The sequence below is a fragment of the Microcebus murinus genome, chromosome 26 (assembly GCF_040939455.1).
Source record: "Microcebus murinus isolate Inina chromosome 26, M.murinus_Inina_mat1.0, whole genome shotgun sequence".
Taxonomy (NCBI): Eukaryota; Metazoa; Chordata; class Mammalia; order Primates; family Cheirogaleidae; genus Microcebus; species Microcebus murinus.
The window spans coordinates 20,707,566-20,725,945 of NC_134129.1; the positions used below are offsets into that span (position 1 = coordinate 20,707,566).

The window sequence follows — 18,380 nt, forward strand, 5'->3', positions numbered from 1 at the left end:
AAATAGAGGTGCTTGGATGTCTTTTGAGAAATGGATCTAAATTGTAAGCAACGCAAGGAGCTAATTTCCGGGCTTTCCTTGCAGTAATGAAGTTTATCATTGGCTAATTTAGCATTCCATAGTAAGAATTTCAGCATGTAGTGAGCCTTAGGTTTTCCCATGCCTCTGGGCTAGCTCCAGCATCCCAAGTAAGGTGTTTTTATTTCCCCCATTTTCTTTTTTTATTTTAGCATATTATGGGGGTACAAATGTTAAGGTCACACATATTGCCCATGCTACCCCCTTCCCTCTCGGGTCAGAGCTTCAAGTATGACCATCCCCCAGACATTGCATAGATCACTCATTATGTTTGTATATGCCCATCCCCTCCCCCCACGTGCCCGACACCCTATAAATGTTATTCCTATGTGTCCACTTAGGTGCTGATCAGTTAATACCAATTTGCTGGTGAGTCCATGTGGTGCTTGTTTTTCCATTCTTGGGACACTTCACTTAGTAGTATGGGCTCCAGCTCTATCCAGGAAAATACAAGAGGTGCTAGATCACCGTTGTTTCTCATAGCTGAATAGTACCCCATGGTATACATATACCACATTTTATTAATCCACTCATGTATTGATGGGCACCTGGGTTGTTTCCACACCTTTGCAATTGTGAACTATGCTGCTATAAACATTCGAGTGCAGGTGTCCCATTTGTAGAGTGTCATTTGATCTTTTGGGTAGATGCCCACTAGTGGGATTGCTGGATCAAATGGTAGATCCACTTGTATCACTTTAAGGTATCTCCATATTGCTTTCCACAGAGGTTGAACTAGTTTGCAGTCCCACCAGCAGTGTAGGAGTGTTCCTATCTATCCACATCCACGCCAACATTTATTGTTTGGGGACTTTTTGATAAAGGCCATTCTCACTGGAGATAAGTGATATCTCATTGCAGTTTCGATTTGCATTTCCCTGATGATTAGAGATGTTGAGCATTTTTTTTATGTGTTTGTTGGCCCAGAATATACCATGCTCATGGGTCGGCAGAATCAACATTGTTAAAAACGTCTATACTACCCAAAGTGACCTACAGAGTCAACGCAATCCCTATTAAAATACCATCATCATTTTTCACAGATACAGAAAAAATAGTTTTACGCTTCGTATGGAGCCAGAGAAGACCCCCGTATAGCAAAATCAATCATAGGCAATAAAAACAAAATAGGAGGTATCAATCTACCAGATTTCAAACTATACTACGAGGCTATAGTAATTAAAACAGCTTGGGACTGGCACAAGAGCAGGGACATTGACCAGTGGAACAGAACAGAGAACGCCAGATCTAAAACCATCCTCATATGGCCAACTAGTCTTCGACAAAGCAGACATGTAAGGTGTTAATGTTTCCTTGAGTTTAGTACCCACAAGCTCTTCTTTTGTTTTACAACGAATAAAGATGCCAGAAAGCAGTGCAGTCGATTTAGGGACTTTGTGTCCTAAATACTTTTTTGTCCTAAATCGATTCAGGGACTTTTTTGTCCTAAATCGATTTAGGGACTTTTTGTCCCTTTATACTACGGCATAAAACGTTGTGACAAGACAAGTCTCCTGCTTTATATAGCTTCTTGGATTCAACTAAGATGTTTCAAAGCTAACTAATAGCATAAATGCCTGGAACCAACGTTGGCAATTATTTTATAGCAGGAGAATACTGTCTTAATATTCTTCTTAAATTCTTTAAAAAGGCAAAATAGGATTGCCCTGTATTAATGTGTAGAAATGTCCGTAAACAGAGCTTGTATGGTTTGCTGGGTCGAACAATGTTCCCAACCTAAAATCTATCTCTCATTGCCACTTTAACTACTTTTAGTCATATTTATTAAGTAATACGGTTTGTACTTTTTTTTTCTTTTTTTTTGCAGTTTGTACTTTTTTATTTTGTAACATTTTGTGATTTTTTTTTTTTGGTACAAAACTGTCTTTGTACCATAGAGCAATTCCTAGCTGATGGAATGAATGAATAAAATGCAAATTTAAAAAAAATAGGCCACCCAGATGTGATGCTGATTTTATGAAGCGTATCGTTTAACTGGACAGGAAACTTTAACCCACAGGAGGTGACAGGACTGGACAGTTAAATGGTAATCTAGGAAGCATTATCTATAAGTGCCAGGATGACAGAGGATTTTTAATATCTTACCAATTGTGTGTGCTATCACAGCATATTATTTTAAACACCAGTTTGCATTTATACTTAAAAGTTTATTTTTCCTTTTTGCCCTTTTTTGTGAGTTAGTGTGATTCCAAGGTCCCTGATAATTTGTCAATTTCAGATAGTCCAAATTTCACATTTTAGCTAGAAATAAATTTTTTCCAAATCCAGGCATCCAGAGCTTCCCTCCCTGGGAGTCAGCGTGCATGCCATAGATAAAAAGACAACATCCCCCACCAACCTTCTGTAACCTGTTCTTCCCAGTGTATAAAGCAGAACGCAGTGGGCTGTCTTCTGTGATACTTTTTTATTATAATTCCATTAAAAATACTATTCTCTCCTTCCTCCCAGTAGTGTCATTTTAGCCTTCAAGGAAAAATAGAGAAGGGGAAGAACAAAAAAGCTTTAATTTAAAAAGACTTTTATGTGGGCCGGGCACGGTGGCTCACGCCTGTCATCCTAGCACTCTGGGAGGCTGAGGCAGGAGGATCACTCAAGGTCAGGAGTTCGAAACCAGCCTGAGCAAGAGCGAGACTCCATCTCTACTAAAAATAGAAAGAAATTTATTGGACAGCTAAAAATATGTAGAAAAAAAAAATTAGCCGGGCACGGTGACACGTGCCTGTAGTCCCAGCTACTCGGGAGGCTGAGGCAGGAGGATTGCTTGAGCCCAGGAGTTTGAGATTGCTGTGAGCGAGGCTGACGCCACAGCACTCACTCTAGCCTGGGCAACAGAGTGAGAATTCTGTCTCAAAAAAAAAAAAGAAAAGAAAAGAAAAAAGACTTTTCTTCCATCTATTAAATGGTGAAACTTATTTTTAGGTTCATTTGTCTACTAAGAGGGAAGGCACCTTCCAGGATATAATGGAAGTGGCTGTGAGTGTAACTGGGTCAATGCTAATTTAAGCCAAGTTGTTACTTAGCTGAAGTTGTGTTTGCCGGAAGCTATGTGACAAACCTGTCACTTATATTCTAGCAGTTTCTGGCCATAGTATGTCTCTAATTTGTCTTCCTGTCATGCTTAGAAAGAAATGCTAACAGGTGGTAAAATAAAGAAATTAAGCTGTTTATTTTTAATTTAAAATACTGTGATAGTGCCACTAAATTTAATTATACAAAAACCAAGCTTTGCAGACAGTCAGATGTGGGTTTGAGTCTAAGTTCTTCCACTTCACTGTTATCTTGACAAATAATCTTAGACTTACTCTCTTCCTCTCTGAATTATGAATTTTAACTAGTACTTATTTCAGAAGGTTCCTTGTGGGGAACAATGATGAGATCTATGCTAGTTTCTCCAGTCGTATTGAGAAAACTGCATTAAGAAATTCTTGAAGTAGGGAAAAAAATTTCAACGGGTAAAAATTCCTCCTTTTTACTTTCATGTCAAAGAGAGACTATGAGAAGTGGAGATGTCGATTAAGTGGATAAAACGGATCGTTTAATTTTGTTACGTTACATAGCCGTTAAAACAAAGATGTTCGTTGTTTTTTTTTTTTTTTTTTTTTTTTTTTAGAGGATTCCCCCCCAATCCTGGCCTCATCCCTAGATAATTTCGTTCAGTTTCGAGAAGACAAGTGGTTCTTGGTTTGCCAGTAACCGTTTTGACTTCATTCTGTGCTTGAATGCCATGCGCTGTGTATTTGCAACTGTATCTTTCAATGCAGATTATTAACCGATTCCCAGTTTTCTTTCAGGTAAATGTTGGAGATGTAGTTATAATAAAAGGCAAAGAGTATATACCTGCTGACACAGTACTTCTGTCATCAAGGTAGAGACACCTGCAGATGCTCCTGCAGAGTAGAGGATGGTTTCTCTACCCTGCATTGACCCTTGTCAGTTCTCCAAGGAAATAAGGAATAAACGAAGCGTTTTAAACCTCTTGAATTTTTACTTAAAAAAAAATTGATCGGACTCGAAGGGCTCTTTCATGTTTGCCGCGTAGAATAAGGGGTAGGGACTGTACTCTTATCATCCAAAAGTTGCCATTAAGACTCTACATTCCTTCTGGATGTAGCCGGATACTTTTGTGTGTGTGCCACTTACTCTAAAATTTCCTGTCATTTGTTTTATATAATACACGGATTGGGTTCTATTGACTTTATCTTTCAGTCATGGTCGTCATAGATCCCTGCAAAGTTTCTCGAGCATTATGGTGAAATGGTACCCAAAAAAAAAAAAAAAAAAAAAAAAAAAGGATGAATTCCTTTTTTGTCATCCTACGTTTTGAAATGCCATCCTCTTCCAACAACAGCACCAAAAATTACTTTGCTCTTTCTTTTAAGTTCTGTTGCTTCATTTAGAGGATTTTTTTTTTTTTGGTTTTACTCATATTGAAGATAGTCATGAATTAGTATTCAGAACGTATGGCACTGTTACCCTTTAACGAATGTGACTTCCAAATGGTTTCAGGTTTCAAAACTGCAAAACTAGTCCTCACAAATTGAGAAGAAATGTTTTTTTTTGTTTTTTTTTTTTAATATTTTAGAGGTTGTTTATCATCATTTCCTTGGACAGTTTTATTTGTAAAAATCCACAAATAAATATGGACAGTGTCCTTTTTTTCAAAATCTATTTAATCAGGTCTTCATTTAAGGTGATTATATTCATGACAAGTTAGTGAAACTTAATTGAGCAAATAAGACTCAACCAGATAGTCATAGAAGTGAGTCCGCAGGTGTTTGCAGTTAACTGCAGGTAACAGTATTTCCGTTTGTAGTTGGCATCTTTTTTTGTGCCGTGTGCCTGTCAGTTTTTGTTTTCAGAAAAATCCTTATGGATGTTTTCAAATCAAGCTTTCTTAGTTTCCTCTGCTTATAACTTTCTCAGGGTAAGTTTCTAAAACTGAAGTCAAGCTAAGTGGGTTTGGAGTATTCCTAATCTACTATCTTCATTATGCAGCTCCATCCACTGTCAAGATAAATATGGTGATTTTCAACCATTTCTGAGCACCATTGAGCAGTAACAATAAACCACTGTTTATAACATTGTAACTTTCAATATTTTTCAGTTATGAATTACTAATAGTGCATCTTTCTGTACGGTAGTTTGAAATGAAAGCGTGAACATGGTTGGAAGTTACTGCATTTCATTGGCTTTCATGTTGAAGAAACTGAAATTTTAGCAGTTAATAAACACTACATTTGTGTGTTAAGGAAGTATAAAATAGGGTGAAATAACTCAAGCTGTTAGTTCAAGTCTAAACAGATTCTTGGAACGTCTGTTTCCTTCCCTCTCTGAAAAATTTTCTCTGGGTTCAAAGGCTTACCCTCTGAAAAGAAGGCATTACCTGGATTTTATTAATTATAAAATAAAAGGCTCCAGGTATACATTAGGCTGACTTCCTCAGGCCCATGTCTTTGCAACTTTGTACTAAGGTTAATAAGATATTTATGCAGTTTACTTTGAAAATGTCTTATAATCAAATTTTCAACAAAGTTTTTTTTTTTTTTTAGGGTATATGATGAGGAGAGGAAAAGTATAGCACACTCCATTTTTCAAAAATTTAAAACCATAATTATTTCTTTCCTTTTTTGGGGGGGGGGGTTAGGAATGGACATACAGTGGATGGCATGAAGTTGAGGAATTTGAGAGAGGAAAAAAATCCATAAGATCAAGTAGCTGTGTATATAAAATACGTTCTTGGTTTCGTTTGATAAAGGCAAGCTTATGAGTAAACTTTAAAAATCAAAAGTGTTCACCTTGAACATTAAAAAAATTGGGTTCCCCCTCCAAAAATCAAGTGAAGTCATTCTTAAACATCAGATATTTTGTTACTACCTTCAGACCTGATCAAAATAAGTTTTGAAAAAATCGGCATTAGACATTTTTATGAACGTGTCTTATTTTCTATAATGATTTCAAACTTTCTGTCTCTTTTTGTCCATTTGTTTGTTTTTGTTTTCTCTCTCTCTCTCTCTGTTATTCATTTTTCCCCCCATTTTAATTATTTTAAACTGGGACGTGCAGGTGGCAGTAGGGGAGATAGTGAAAGTGACCAATGGGGACCACCTGCCCGCAGACCTCATCAGTCTGTCCTCCAGGTTAGAACCCCCGAGCCGTGCAGGACGTGTTTGTGGGTCCCCACCCTACCCACCCAGACACACGGCTGCGCTCTGTGTCTCTTCCTTTAAAACACAAACTTTTTTTTTTTTAAGCTTCTCGGTGATAGACACTTCGCCTACGTTTTCAAGGCGTTTCACGAACACCATGTCGAACGGTGTTCGTCCCTCAATTGGGAGGATTCCAACTCCTGTTGCCATCAATAGGAGTGTCTTAAGAGGCATGCCGCTAAAGGTAGACTTTAATGTCCTCCACACCATTATTGATCCATAGTCCTATTTAAGAACATGCCTAAAGATGAAGGCTTGCTTCATCTGCTACCTCTCCAGGGTATTGCTTTGAACGATTGTTGGTGAAGCAGTCATTGGAAATCGATGAGATTTTTAAAAAAAAAAAAAAAAAAAACAGATGTGTCGATCACGTCTTAAATTTTCTGTCGATTCTAATAGAACCCTTCCAGAGATGACCATGGCTGTCATTTGGGCTTGCATATATAGGGTTCAAAGAGGACCCCCCCTACCCCACCCCCCGGCACAAGGCTGGCTGTGTTGTGCATTTTGCACGGCATGCTCTGGGTTCAGTTCTCATCCCACTTGCAACTAGTGACAAAGTGCACGTTACTGTGATCAATGTCAGCTGTCTGTTAGTGTCTGTATTCTGCTGTGCATCTTGTTTCATTTTTCCACCTTGCTAATCCAAAAGCTTGCTTTGCCTCTCTGACCAGTTTGTGTTTTGGATGTCATTGTCATTTGCCGAAGTCCTTGCTATCTAGCATGCTTGCTTCTCTGAGTCTTCTTGCTGCCTTTCGTAGCACGAAGAACTGCTTTGGTTACAGCTTCCTTAAGTGATTATTAAGAATGTTCACAATTTGGATGCGTTTTTTTTTTCATTTGTCCGACTTCAAATGTAAGTCAGCCATTTAAACTTCCTGATGTCCTAGCCATTTGAAGTCTTAGAAAAGTTACTTTATGAGAGAGGAAAAAAAAAAAGTAGAATTCGAATGTTATTCTCATTTTAATAATGGCTCTGGCCTTGGATAAGCCTATTGAACAGTAAAATCTTAATGCATTTTACTGCCAGAATACGGAATCAACATTGTCATCTAGCATTTTGTTTGCCATCATGCTTCCCTGTGACCAGAAGATGTGTTTTATAAATCCATAGGCTATTTCAGATGTATGCATAAAGAAATCACAAATTTAGAGCAATTGCCAGAGGCTCAAATTACTATTGTGACAGTGATCAAAAAATAAAATTTTTGAATAATTGATAGAGTGAAAATGTAAACACCAAACAACTTCTCATTGGGAAAAAATAGCAGCTTTTACGAAAGAAAGCCCAGAGAGTAAATTGAAGAACTTGCAAAGGTTACTTTAAAATGAATCTGTTGGCCGGGCACGATGACTCATGCCTGTAATCCTAGCGCTCTGGGAGGCCAAGGCGGGAGGATTGCTCGAGGTCAGGAGTTCGAGACCAGCCTGAGCAAGAGCGAGACCCCGTCTCTACTATAAATAGAAAGAAAATTAATTGGCCAACTAAACATATATATAGAAAAAATTAGCCGGGCGTGGTGGTGCATGCCTGTAGTCCCAGCTACTGGGGAGGCTGAGGCAGGAGGATCGCTTGAGCCCAGGAGTTTGAGGTTGCTGTGAGCTAGGCTGACGCCACGGCACTCACTCTAGCCTGGGCAACAAAGCGTGACTCTGTCTCAAAAAAAAATTAAAAAAATAAAAAAATAAAATCTGTTAAATATTTGATGAATGTCCACGTGTTTAAGCAGTCTGCACAAAATTCAGGCCACAGAATTCAGCCAAATGCCAATTTCCGAAACGTGGAACGGCCGGTTCTGCACATGGGCAAACTGGAAGTTGATGAGAAAATTCCAGGGGTTCGTCACTTTCGTCATTTCTAGCTTCAAGGACACATGCTTCTCAGAGGTCGAATTCATAGTTACTGATAGGACGTCAGTAAGATTAGGGTTGTTCCATAACCAGGGGCTGTAATGAGATGGATTTCAGGATGCTTTTCCCATAGAGTTGAGGATCGGATTATACGGCTGGGCTACAAACTCACGTGTCTGTAGTTACTGGGCAGGTAGATATGCAGGTGAGGAGGAGGAGCTTAGGACAGTCTAGGGAGGGACACCTTAGACAAAAGTGGAGAACACAGGCCCCTTCTGCCTGTCACTGCCCACCAGACGTTACCACGACACTGGTGGGGACCATGACATGGATCTTCTAGGCTGAGTTCCAAGAGCAGTAAGGCAAAACTGAAAGAAGATTTTACCGTGTTTCCCCCAAAATAAGAAAGGGTCTTATATTTACTTTTCCTCCAGAAGACACCCTAGGGCGTATTTTCAGGGGATGTGTTATTTTTTTTTAAGCACGGTACAACCAGCTACATTGATTCAAATAGAGTGAAGTCGTCTTCTTCTGGAACATCATCCTCACTCTCCAAACCCCGAATCTCATCCTGAATGTCTTGTGACTCTGTTTCCTTTAGAACCACTGGCCCCGATCTCTCCTGTGGAGCACTAGAGCTCTCACGGGGCGGATGACAAGGGCTGCTCGTGTTCTTTCCCGCTCTGCGACGACACGCATGGGTTGTGCAGATGCGCTGCGCAGCCACGCCCGTCACTAGGGCTGATTTTCATAGCCACGCCCCTCACTAGGACTGATTTTCATAGCCACGCCCCTCACTAGGGCTGATTTTCATAGCCACGCCCATCACTAGGGCTGATTTTCATAGCCACGCCCATCACTAGGGCTGATTTTCATAGCCACGCCCATCACTAGGGCTGATTTTCATAGCCACGCCCACCACCAGGGCTGATTTTTATAGCCACGCCCACCACCAGGGCTGATTTTCATAGCCACACCCACCACTAGGGCTGATTTTCGGGGTAGGGCTTCTATTGCGCACATGCTTAGACATCCTGCTCTAGGGCTCAGGTAGCCCTATGGGTAGGTCTTTTATGGGTAGGTCTTATTTTCGGGGAGACACGGTAGTTTTAGCTTTTGCTGCTGTCAGAGTAGCAGCGGAAAATATAAAGAGAGAAAAGTGCCTATCCGCTTTCCAACCGTACAAATTTGTTTGTACGGTTTTTAAAAGTAACCTTAAAATTTCAGTTCTATGGGATCATAGACTCCTATCCGTCATCGTAGCTAAAAAGGGGAGTCAGTGCAAGTTTGTAGACGGGGCCGTCTGGAATTTTCTAATCAACCGCCTCTCTTCACCAATTGCCATGTGGGCCGTGAGCATGAAATCTCACTGGATGTGTTTTGAGCTAAAGACAAGTCTGGACACAAGCTGCTTCACGTTCCGGGTGCAGGCCGTGTTGTGTCTGAACGACTTAAATGAGATGTGACAAATCCCTTTGCATCACCTGGAAGGCCGTTACGGATTGCTGTCAGGAAGTGGCTTTTGGGCCCCTCTGGCTGCAAAGCTGATGCATGAGTTGTCATGCATGGGCTCTGCATCACTGCCCCTTGCTGTTGGATTGCAAGCTGTCAAGAAGCTCGGTGACAGCCACTGTGTCTAGAAGGGAAGGCTTCAGCAGAGTCTGGGCATTTAAATAAGGTGGTGGTCTCATGCCCGCCTCCCTCCACTAAACCTCTGCACTTCTCACCCCCTGCCCCCTCCCCCACCACAGCGAGCCTCAAGCCATGTGCTACATTGAAACCTCTAACTTAGACGGCGAAACCAACCTGAAGATTAGACAGGTAAGCAGAGATCCTACGGGTTTATATTATCATTGCTGGTTTTTTGTTTTGTTTTGTTTTGTTTTCAGACAGTCTCACTCTGTTGCCCGGGCTAGAATGAGTGCCGTGGCATCAGCCTCGCTCACAGCAACCTCTAACTCCTGGGCTCAGGCGATCCTCCTGCCTCAGCCTCCTCCCGAGTAGGTGGGACTACAGGCATGCGCCACCATGCCCGGCTAATTTTTTTTTCTCTATATATTTTTAGTTGTCCAATTAATTTGTTTCTATTTTTAGTAGAGACGGGGTCTCCCTCATGCTCAGGCTGGTTTCGAACTCCTGAGCTCAAGCGATCCTCCCGCCTCGGCCTCCCAGAGTGCTAGGATGACAGGCGTGAGCCACCGCGCCCGGCCTATAATTGCTATTTTATCGTAGGGAATTAAGAGCTGCTTTCTCAGTGCTGTTGTCTTGAGTTGAAGTACGTGTAATTGCAAATATTTTCTCACCGAACCACTGTGAAGATAGATGGCTTATAAGCCGGTGGTGTGTTAAGTAATACGGAAGACTCGGACTTACTTGCCTGATGCAACATGACCCATTGATTGTATAGTTACTTCTCGTAATATCTTAAATGCCTTCATGTACTAGCCAGGACTCAGGTAATCGTAGTAGCTCTAAGTGCTTTGACGTGTGCTAGCTTATTTATTTGCCCTGTGCACCCAGCCCAAATAATTATTTGGCTTTGCCATATTAGAGACCCATAGTTTCTATTGCGGTTCCAAAACCCTGTTTGTCTCGGAGAATAGTTTGTATTTCTATGTTTACTTTTCGTACCATCTCTAGCAGAAAACAACCGGAAAAATTTTTTGGAGTTTTAAAAGGCACTTAAAAATGTATGCCCTTGGGTTCCAGCCAGTGATGAAAATGGCCCGTGGCAGGACTGGGAGGTGGCAGACCTGGGTCATCACAGAGCACCTAGACACAGGTGCCAGAGGGGGAGGGGGCGAGCTCAGTGTCAGTCACTTCTCATTGGCCGCAGGGAAGAACCTGTTGGAATTTCCCTTCTCAGTGGAAAAGAAAGAAAGGAAGAAAGGGAAGAGAGAGAGGGAGGGAGCAAGGAAGGGAGGGAGGGGAAGGAAAAGGAAATAAAGAAAACGACTTTCTTTGAACGTAGATTCATCCATTTTTCATCCCATTTTGTTAGAGAAGACAGACTCAGCCTGTGTAGTGCTGCCGTGCTTCCCTGAAAAAATAAGACGGGGTCTTATATTTATTTTCCCTCAAGAAGACACCCTAGGGCTTATTTTCCGGGGATGTGTTAATTTTTTTTTTAAGTACGGTACAGCCATCTACATTGATTCAAATAGAGTGAAGTCGTCTTCTTCTGGAACATCATCCTCACTCTCCAAACCCCGAATCCCATCCTGAATGTCTTGTGACTCTATTTCCTTTAGAACCACTGGCCCCGATCTCTCCTGTGGAGCACTAGAGCTCTCACGGGGCGGATGAGAAGGGCTGCTCCTGTTCTTTCCCGCTCCTCGACGACACGCATGGGTTGTGCAGATGCGCTGCGCAGCCACGCCCCTCACTAGGGCTGATTTTCATAGCCACGCCCACCACCAGGGCTGATTTTCATAGCCACGCCCATCACTAGGGCTTATTTTCCTAGCCACGCCCGTCACTAGGGCTTTTTTCATAGCCACGCCCACCACTAGGGCTTATTTTCATAGCCACACCCATCACTGGGGCTGATTTTCATAGCCACGCCCATCACTAGGGCTGATTTTTCATGGCCACGCCCACCACTAGGGCTTATTTTCGGGGTAGGGCTTCTATGGCACACATGCTTAGAGATCCTGCTGGGGCTTGTTTTATGGGTAGGTCTCATTTTCTTCGGGGAAGCACGGTACTTTCTTTGAACATAGATTCCATCCATTTTTCACCTCATTTTTTTTTAGATAGAGAAGACAGACTCAGCCTGTATTGTGCTAAATATTAATTTTGTTTTTGGAAGCAAATGGTTCTTTGGGGACATGCTTCAAAACATCTTTGCGGACTAGCTTACGGTCTATGAAATAACATTTTGGAACTTTTGTTAAAGCTGCCTCGTTGTTCTAGAAACCTGTGCTCGAATCAGAGAGGAAGGTACCCTTTCATTATGATTTGACAGAGTATTGAATAAGGGGGTGCGGGGTGAAGAGGTTCTAAAATAAATGGGATCCCTTAGATCTTAAGACCTGCGAGAATTCAGAATTCCTCCTCTTCTTCCCCCAACACACCTTACTGAATGTCCTCTTTGCTTATTTAAAAATTTCTAACAGGGCTTACCAGCAACCTCAGATATAAAAGACATCGACAGCTTAATGAGAATTTCTGGCAGAATCGAATGCGAAGGTCCAAATAGACATCTCTACGATTTTGTTGGAAACATACGGCTCGATGGACATGGGTATGTGAAATCGGTCTTCGTGAAAACACAGAGTGTCCGCTGTGTGGTAGTGTTTGCCTGGATGCCTTCCAAGCATGGGCACATACTGTTTTCTTGGGCACTGAGTTGCAATACTGAAAACCCCTTTTTGTAGCGTTTTTATATCCTACGCCAAGTCCTTGTGTGGAAATTCTGGATCTTATCCGTATTCGTGTGGTATAACTGAAGACTCCCCCCCCACACACACACTTTTTTATTCTTTTTTTGAGACAGAGTCTCACTCTGTCACCGGGCTACAGTGCCGTGGTGTCAGCCTCGCTCACAGCAACCTCCAACTCCTGGGCTCAAGCAATCCTCCTGCCTCAGCCTCATGAGTAGCTGGGACTACAGGCATGCACCACCATGCCCAGCTAATTTTTTTTTCTATATATTTTTAGTTAGCCAATTGATTTCTTTCTATTTATAGTAGAGACAGGGTCTCACTCTTGCTCAGGCTGCTTTCAAATTCCTGACCTTGAGCGATACTCCCTCGTTGGCCTCCCAGAGTGCTAGGATGACAGGCGTGAGCCACCGCGCCCGGCCATCGAGCACATTGTTTAGTGAGTAAATAACTTGTAGATTACTCTTTGGCCCAAATACTGGTACTGTAAACTTAACTATGCAATCTTCTCATTGTGTATGTGTACACCCATCCCCTCCTTCCCCCCACCCGCCTGACACCCAATAGATGTTATTCCTGTATGTCCACTTAGGTGTTGATCAGTTAATACCAATTTGCTGGTGAGCACATGTGGTGCTGGTTTTTCCATTCTTGGGATACTTCACTTAGTAGAATGGGCTCCAGCTCTATCCAGGAATATGCAAGAGGTGCTAGATCACCATTGTTTCTTAGAGCTGAGTAGTACTCCATGGTGTACATATACCACATTTTATTAATCCACTCACAGATTGATGGCCACTTGGGTTGTTTCAACATCTTTGCAATTGTGAATTGGGCTGCTATAAACATTCGGGTGCAGGTGTCCCATTTGTAGAGTGTCATTTGATCTTTTGGGTAGATGCCCAGTAGTGGGACTGCTGGATCAAATGGTAGACCCACTTGTATGGCTTTAAGGTATCTCCACATTGCTTTCCACAGAGGTTGCACTAGTTTGCAGTCCCACCAGCAGTGTAGGAGTGTTCCTCTCTCTCCGCAACCACGCCAGCATTTGTTGTTTGGGGACTTTTTGATAAAGGCCATTCTCACTGGAGTTAGGTGATATCTCATTGTGGTTTTTTGGAGATAGAGCACTGTTGCCATTTCTTTCTAAGGAAGCAGTGAGGAGTGTTAGGATTCTGAAGGACAGTCGGAGCCGTGCCCTGGACTGTCATCCTCATTGAGACCCTCCAGAAGCTTCTTTTTGTAATCTTTGAAGTGATTATACGTGTTCCAGAATTCGCACAGAGTGATCCTTCCATGAACATACGGGGTTGTAGGCTGATGGTAGATTTGGCCATTTATACAAGCAGTGTTCCTCTGGTCCCATGTTCCTTGCTGGGCAGCTTCCACTCCGTATCAACTTTCCATCACATTGACGCCTAAGCGAATCTACGGCGTGAAGGAGAAACTTGGTAGGATGGTGCCGAGATCCAGGGTGCAGATAAAATCTGCCTAACGTGCTTTATTAGATGTGAAAGGCAGAAGCAGATTTGCAAGACCTTTGTGTTTGTAGCACATTTAGCTTTGTACCTTAAGGCACCCAGAGCTCTTGGAGACCCTTTGGAGTGAGCGTGCTTTGGTAGCTCAGGACATGGGGGGTCACCGGCTAATGCCAAGAGCCCCGGAATTCCCTCTGCGATGGAACTAACAGGAACTACCTCCTCTTGAGTCCTTGTAATCGAAAAGCAGCATGTTTTGCTTTTGAAGAGTTTGTACCTAATTCCTGTGGGCACGACGACACAGATGTGGAGGGGGTGAGAGTTTGCCATCAGTGTATCACACTCCGCTGGGTGGGTGAGCCACACTTGAGACATGCATGCCCAAGAGCTCAGCCCAGCAACTTTCCAGCAACTTCTTGGAAACCTGGTTTAGGCCCAAGGCCCGTCCCAACTCTGAAGTGCATCCCGAATCTTTTTTTTTTTTTTTTTTTTTTTTGAGACAAAGTCTCATTTTGTTGCCCACGCTAGAGTGAGTGCTGTGGTGTCAGCCTCGCTCACAGCAACCTCAAACTCCTAGGCTCAAGCAATCCTTCTGTCTCAGCCTCCCGAGTAGCTGGGACTACAGGCACACGCCACCATGCCCAGCTAATTTTTTTTCTATATATATATTAGTTGGCCAATTAATTTCTTTCTATTTATAGTAGAGGCGGGGTCTCTCGCTCTCGCTCAGAGCTGGTTTCGAACTCCTGACCTCGAGCGATCCTCCCGCCTCAGCCTCCCAGAGTGCTAGGATGACGGGCGTGAGCCACCGCACATTTTGCTTTTGAGGAGTTTGTACCTAATTCCTGTCGGCACGACGACACAGATGTGGAGGGGGTGTGAGTTTGCCAGCAGTGTGTCACGCTCCGCTGGGTGGGTGAGCCACACTTGAGACATGCATGCTCAGCCCAAGAGCTCAGCCCAGCAACTTTCCAGCAACTTCTTGGAAAGCCAGTTTAAGCCCAAGGCCCCTCCCAACTCTGAAGTGTACCCCGAATCTTGACGCACACACCAGGGGGTTTGGGGGGGGGGGAATTCCCTTCCAGATGGGTCCCGAAGGCATAACGGTCTACATGAAGAATGAGAGTTGTAGTTTTAGGAATATGCTATCTCCTGACAGTTCATTCACCTGCTGTTGTCACCTGCCCGCCCGCCGGGGTCCATTTTACCTGAGCTGCTAGAATTCGTGTAGCTCCTGCAAGACGTTCGAAGCCCACGAGGCCGCTGGCCTTACAGGCCTGTTGGGCCACAGAAGCCACCGGATATAAAGGCGGCCTCTGTCTCACTTTTCCTCCCATTACAAGAAAGTCCTGCGTTCTCTGCAGACTTCCTTCTTTTTTTTTTTTTTCCAGCATATTATGGGGGTACATATGTTAAGGTTACCTGTATTGCCCTTGCCCCCCTCCCCCCTCGAGTCAGAGCTTCAAGCGTGGCCATCCCCCAGACGGTGCACATCTTACTCATTATGTGTGTATACACCCCTCCCCTCCTCCTCCCCTCCCACCTGCCCGACACCCGATAGATGTTATTCCTATGTGTCCACTTAGGTGTTGATCCGTTAATACCAATTTGCTGGTGAGTGCATGTGGTGCTTGTTTTTCCATTCTTAGCATACTTCACTTATTAGGATGGGTTCCAGCTCCATCCACGAAAATACAAGAGGTGCTAGATCACCGTTGTTTCTTACAGCTGAATAAGTACTCCATGGTATACATATACACCACATTTTATTAATCCACTCATGGATTGACAGGCACTTGGGTTGTTTCCACATCTTTGCAGTCGTGAATTGTGCAATAGAATTTCTTATAGAATCATTTCTTTCCTTTTCCAGAAAGTTTTTAAATGTATTTTTCTTTATATTTGCCTTTTCTTTCTTTTTTTTTTTTTTTGCCTTTTTTCTTATTAAAATGAAGAATTGGTCATAGGAATCCTTGAGCCATTAAAGTTGTATATATCACATGTCTGTCAAGAACTCAGTACATCTGTGAGAGTTTGTTTCTCTTTATATCCCGGTGTGAGTTTGTATCAGCCAACAGCCTAGCAGAGCTGACGGCCTTGTGCAAAACCCGCAAAATACCCCAGCTTGTGCCTTATTTGTTGAAAGTGTGGTTTTAAATTAGGGGGGATGGATAGCTGCAAAAAATGCTTTACTGTTCATTGGACGTTTATCAGTAAATTTGCAAGTGAATGCGAGAAGGGTTATTTTAACAGTGGGACTTTTTGAAGCTGCACGGTGTCAGTGTAGTGTTCTCGAGGCCCTTCCGGAAGTGGCGTTCCTGACGTCTCCACCCATCTGTTCTAGCACGGTCCCGCTCGGGGCCGATCAGATCCTTCTCCGAGGCGCTCAGCTGAGAAACACCCAGTGGGTCCATGGGATCGTTGTCTACACCGGACATGACACCAAGCTGATGCAGGTGGGGTTTTTATCTGTCTCTTGGTCCTAAGTCTTTTGTCAGTGTATCTGACATAGTGGAGTAATCCCACACATAGCATCCCGTCTGTCCTTAACATCCAGAATCTGGTACCCCAGCGAGCGAAGCCTCGAATTTACCATGTTTCCCCCAAAATAAGGCAGGGTCTTCTATTTATTTTTCCTCAAGAAGACACCCTAGGGCTTATTTTCCGGGGATGTGTTGTTATTTTTAAGGACAGTACAACCATCTCCATTTATTCAAGTAGAGTGAAGTCGTCGTCTTCTGGAACATCATCCTCACTCTCCAAACCCTGAATCCCATCCTAAATGTCTTGGGACTCTGTTTCCTTTAGAACCACTGGCCCCAACCTCTCATGTTGGGCACTAGAGCCCTCACGGGGCGGATGAGAAGGGCTGCTCGTGTTCTTTCCCGCTCTGCAACGACATGCATGGGTTGTGCAGATGTGCTGCGCAGCCACACCCATCACTAGGGCTTATTTTCATAGCCACACCCATCACTAGGGCTTATTTTCGGGGTAGGGCTTCTATGGTGCACATGCTTAGAGATCCTGCTGGGGCTTATCTTATGGGTAGGGCTTATTTTCGGGGAAACATGGTATCTCAATAAGAACGGCTCAGAGTACACAGGAACACCGGGAAGTCTCACCAGAGATCACCTGGTACATGAGCCCCCGATGGTTTTGTGCATTGGGCTGTTGGCCGCATCTACTGACTCTTGTAGTGATTATTGCAAGTTGTCTGTGCAACAGTGAGTGCTCTGCCTTATGGGGCATTTGCTTCATTGTTTTAATGCAATGATCAAATTTTAAAATGTATTTAATTAAATGCTTTTAATTAAATGCATTTAATTGGAAGAAAAAGTTTGCGAATCAGATGATCATATTTCATAGCATTTATATGTGTAAGGCTGTTTTGGCCATCAGCATTCATCCAAGCGCTAATGTTTACACGTGCCTATGGGTGCTTCTCCACACGGTAGGACCATCAATGTTCAGTAGATAGACGGGCACAGGGAGCTCAGTTTTATGATGCTCGGTGAAACTGCTCTAAGGGCTAATACCTTTGCACATCTGGTACTCCAGTGAGCGAGGCCTTGAAATTACCATGTTTCTCTGAAAATAAGACAGGGTCTTGTATTTATTTTTCCTCAAGAAGACACCCTAGGGCTTATTTTCAGAGGATGTGTTATTTTTTTTTTAAGCACATTACGACAATCTACATTGATTCAAATAGAGTGAAGCCGTCTTCTTCTGGAACATCATCCTCACTCTCCAAAACCCAAATTCCACCCTGAATTTCTTGCGACTCTATTTTAGAGTCGCAAGAAGTTAGAACCGTCGGCCCCGATCTCTCCTGTGGGGCACTAGAGCTCTCACGGGGCACGAAGATGTCGTCAACAGGCAGGTGGGACTGTTGTTAATGATTCTACCCCGAGTCATTCATAAATCTCCATAAATCCTCCTTTTATAGTAGTCAGGACATTTGATTTTCTGTCCCGTGGGTGTCTTGGCAAGCACAGATCTCGCCTAACCATCTGGGTCATCAGACACAAACGAGGAAACTTGCCTTGGTTATTCCTGGTAGCCCAGACCACTCGATTGGCCGCTGTGTGTCCAGTAAAACACAGTTGCTAAACGCCGCCAGAAATTTGGGGATCAGAGATCCCTTAAACGTTGCTCCCATACCTTGAAATTTCCAGTTGGCCGGTTGTGCACGCACAGGCCGGCTTCTCTTGCTCTCTTCCGAGTTCAGACACTAAGTCGATCCTTCTAGATACCCTGTTTGCCCAAGCAGGCAGGGAATTCATCTTACCCGACACAAAACCAAAACCTATGTCTGCAGAAGGAATGTAATTCCCTTTTCTTCTTCTTTCTTACTGTTTCAC

The 18,380-nt window shown here is 43.2% G+C and overlaps 1 protein-coding gene across 4 annotated transcripts in view; it reads left to right on the forward strand.

Moving 5' to 3' along the window:
• ATP8A1 (ATPase phospholipid transporting 8A1) overlaps positions 1-18,380 on the forward strand; it is a 231,557-nt gene that overhangs the window by 62,195 nt on the left and 150,982 nt on the right. For 2 of the 4 annotated variants that reach the window (XM_075997957.1, XM_075997959.1), the window contains exons 7-10: positions 6,163-6,236; positions 9,908-9,977; positions 12,275-12,402; positions 16,364-16,475. In XM_075997957.1, coding sequence (XP_075854072.1) covers positions 6,163-6,236; positions 9,908-9,977; positions 12,275-12,402; positions 16,364-16,475 — 384 coding nt within the window. Of the gene's footprint in view, positions 1-3,890; positions 3,965-6,162; positions 6,237-9,907; positions 9,978-12,274; positions 12,403-16,363; positions 16,476-18,380 lie in introns of all 4 variants that reach the window. The other 2 variants (XM_075997956.1, XM_075997958.1) reach the window with 2 other exon arrangements.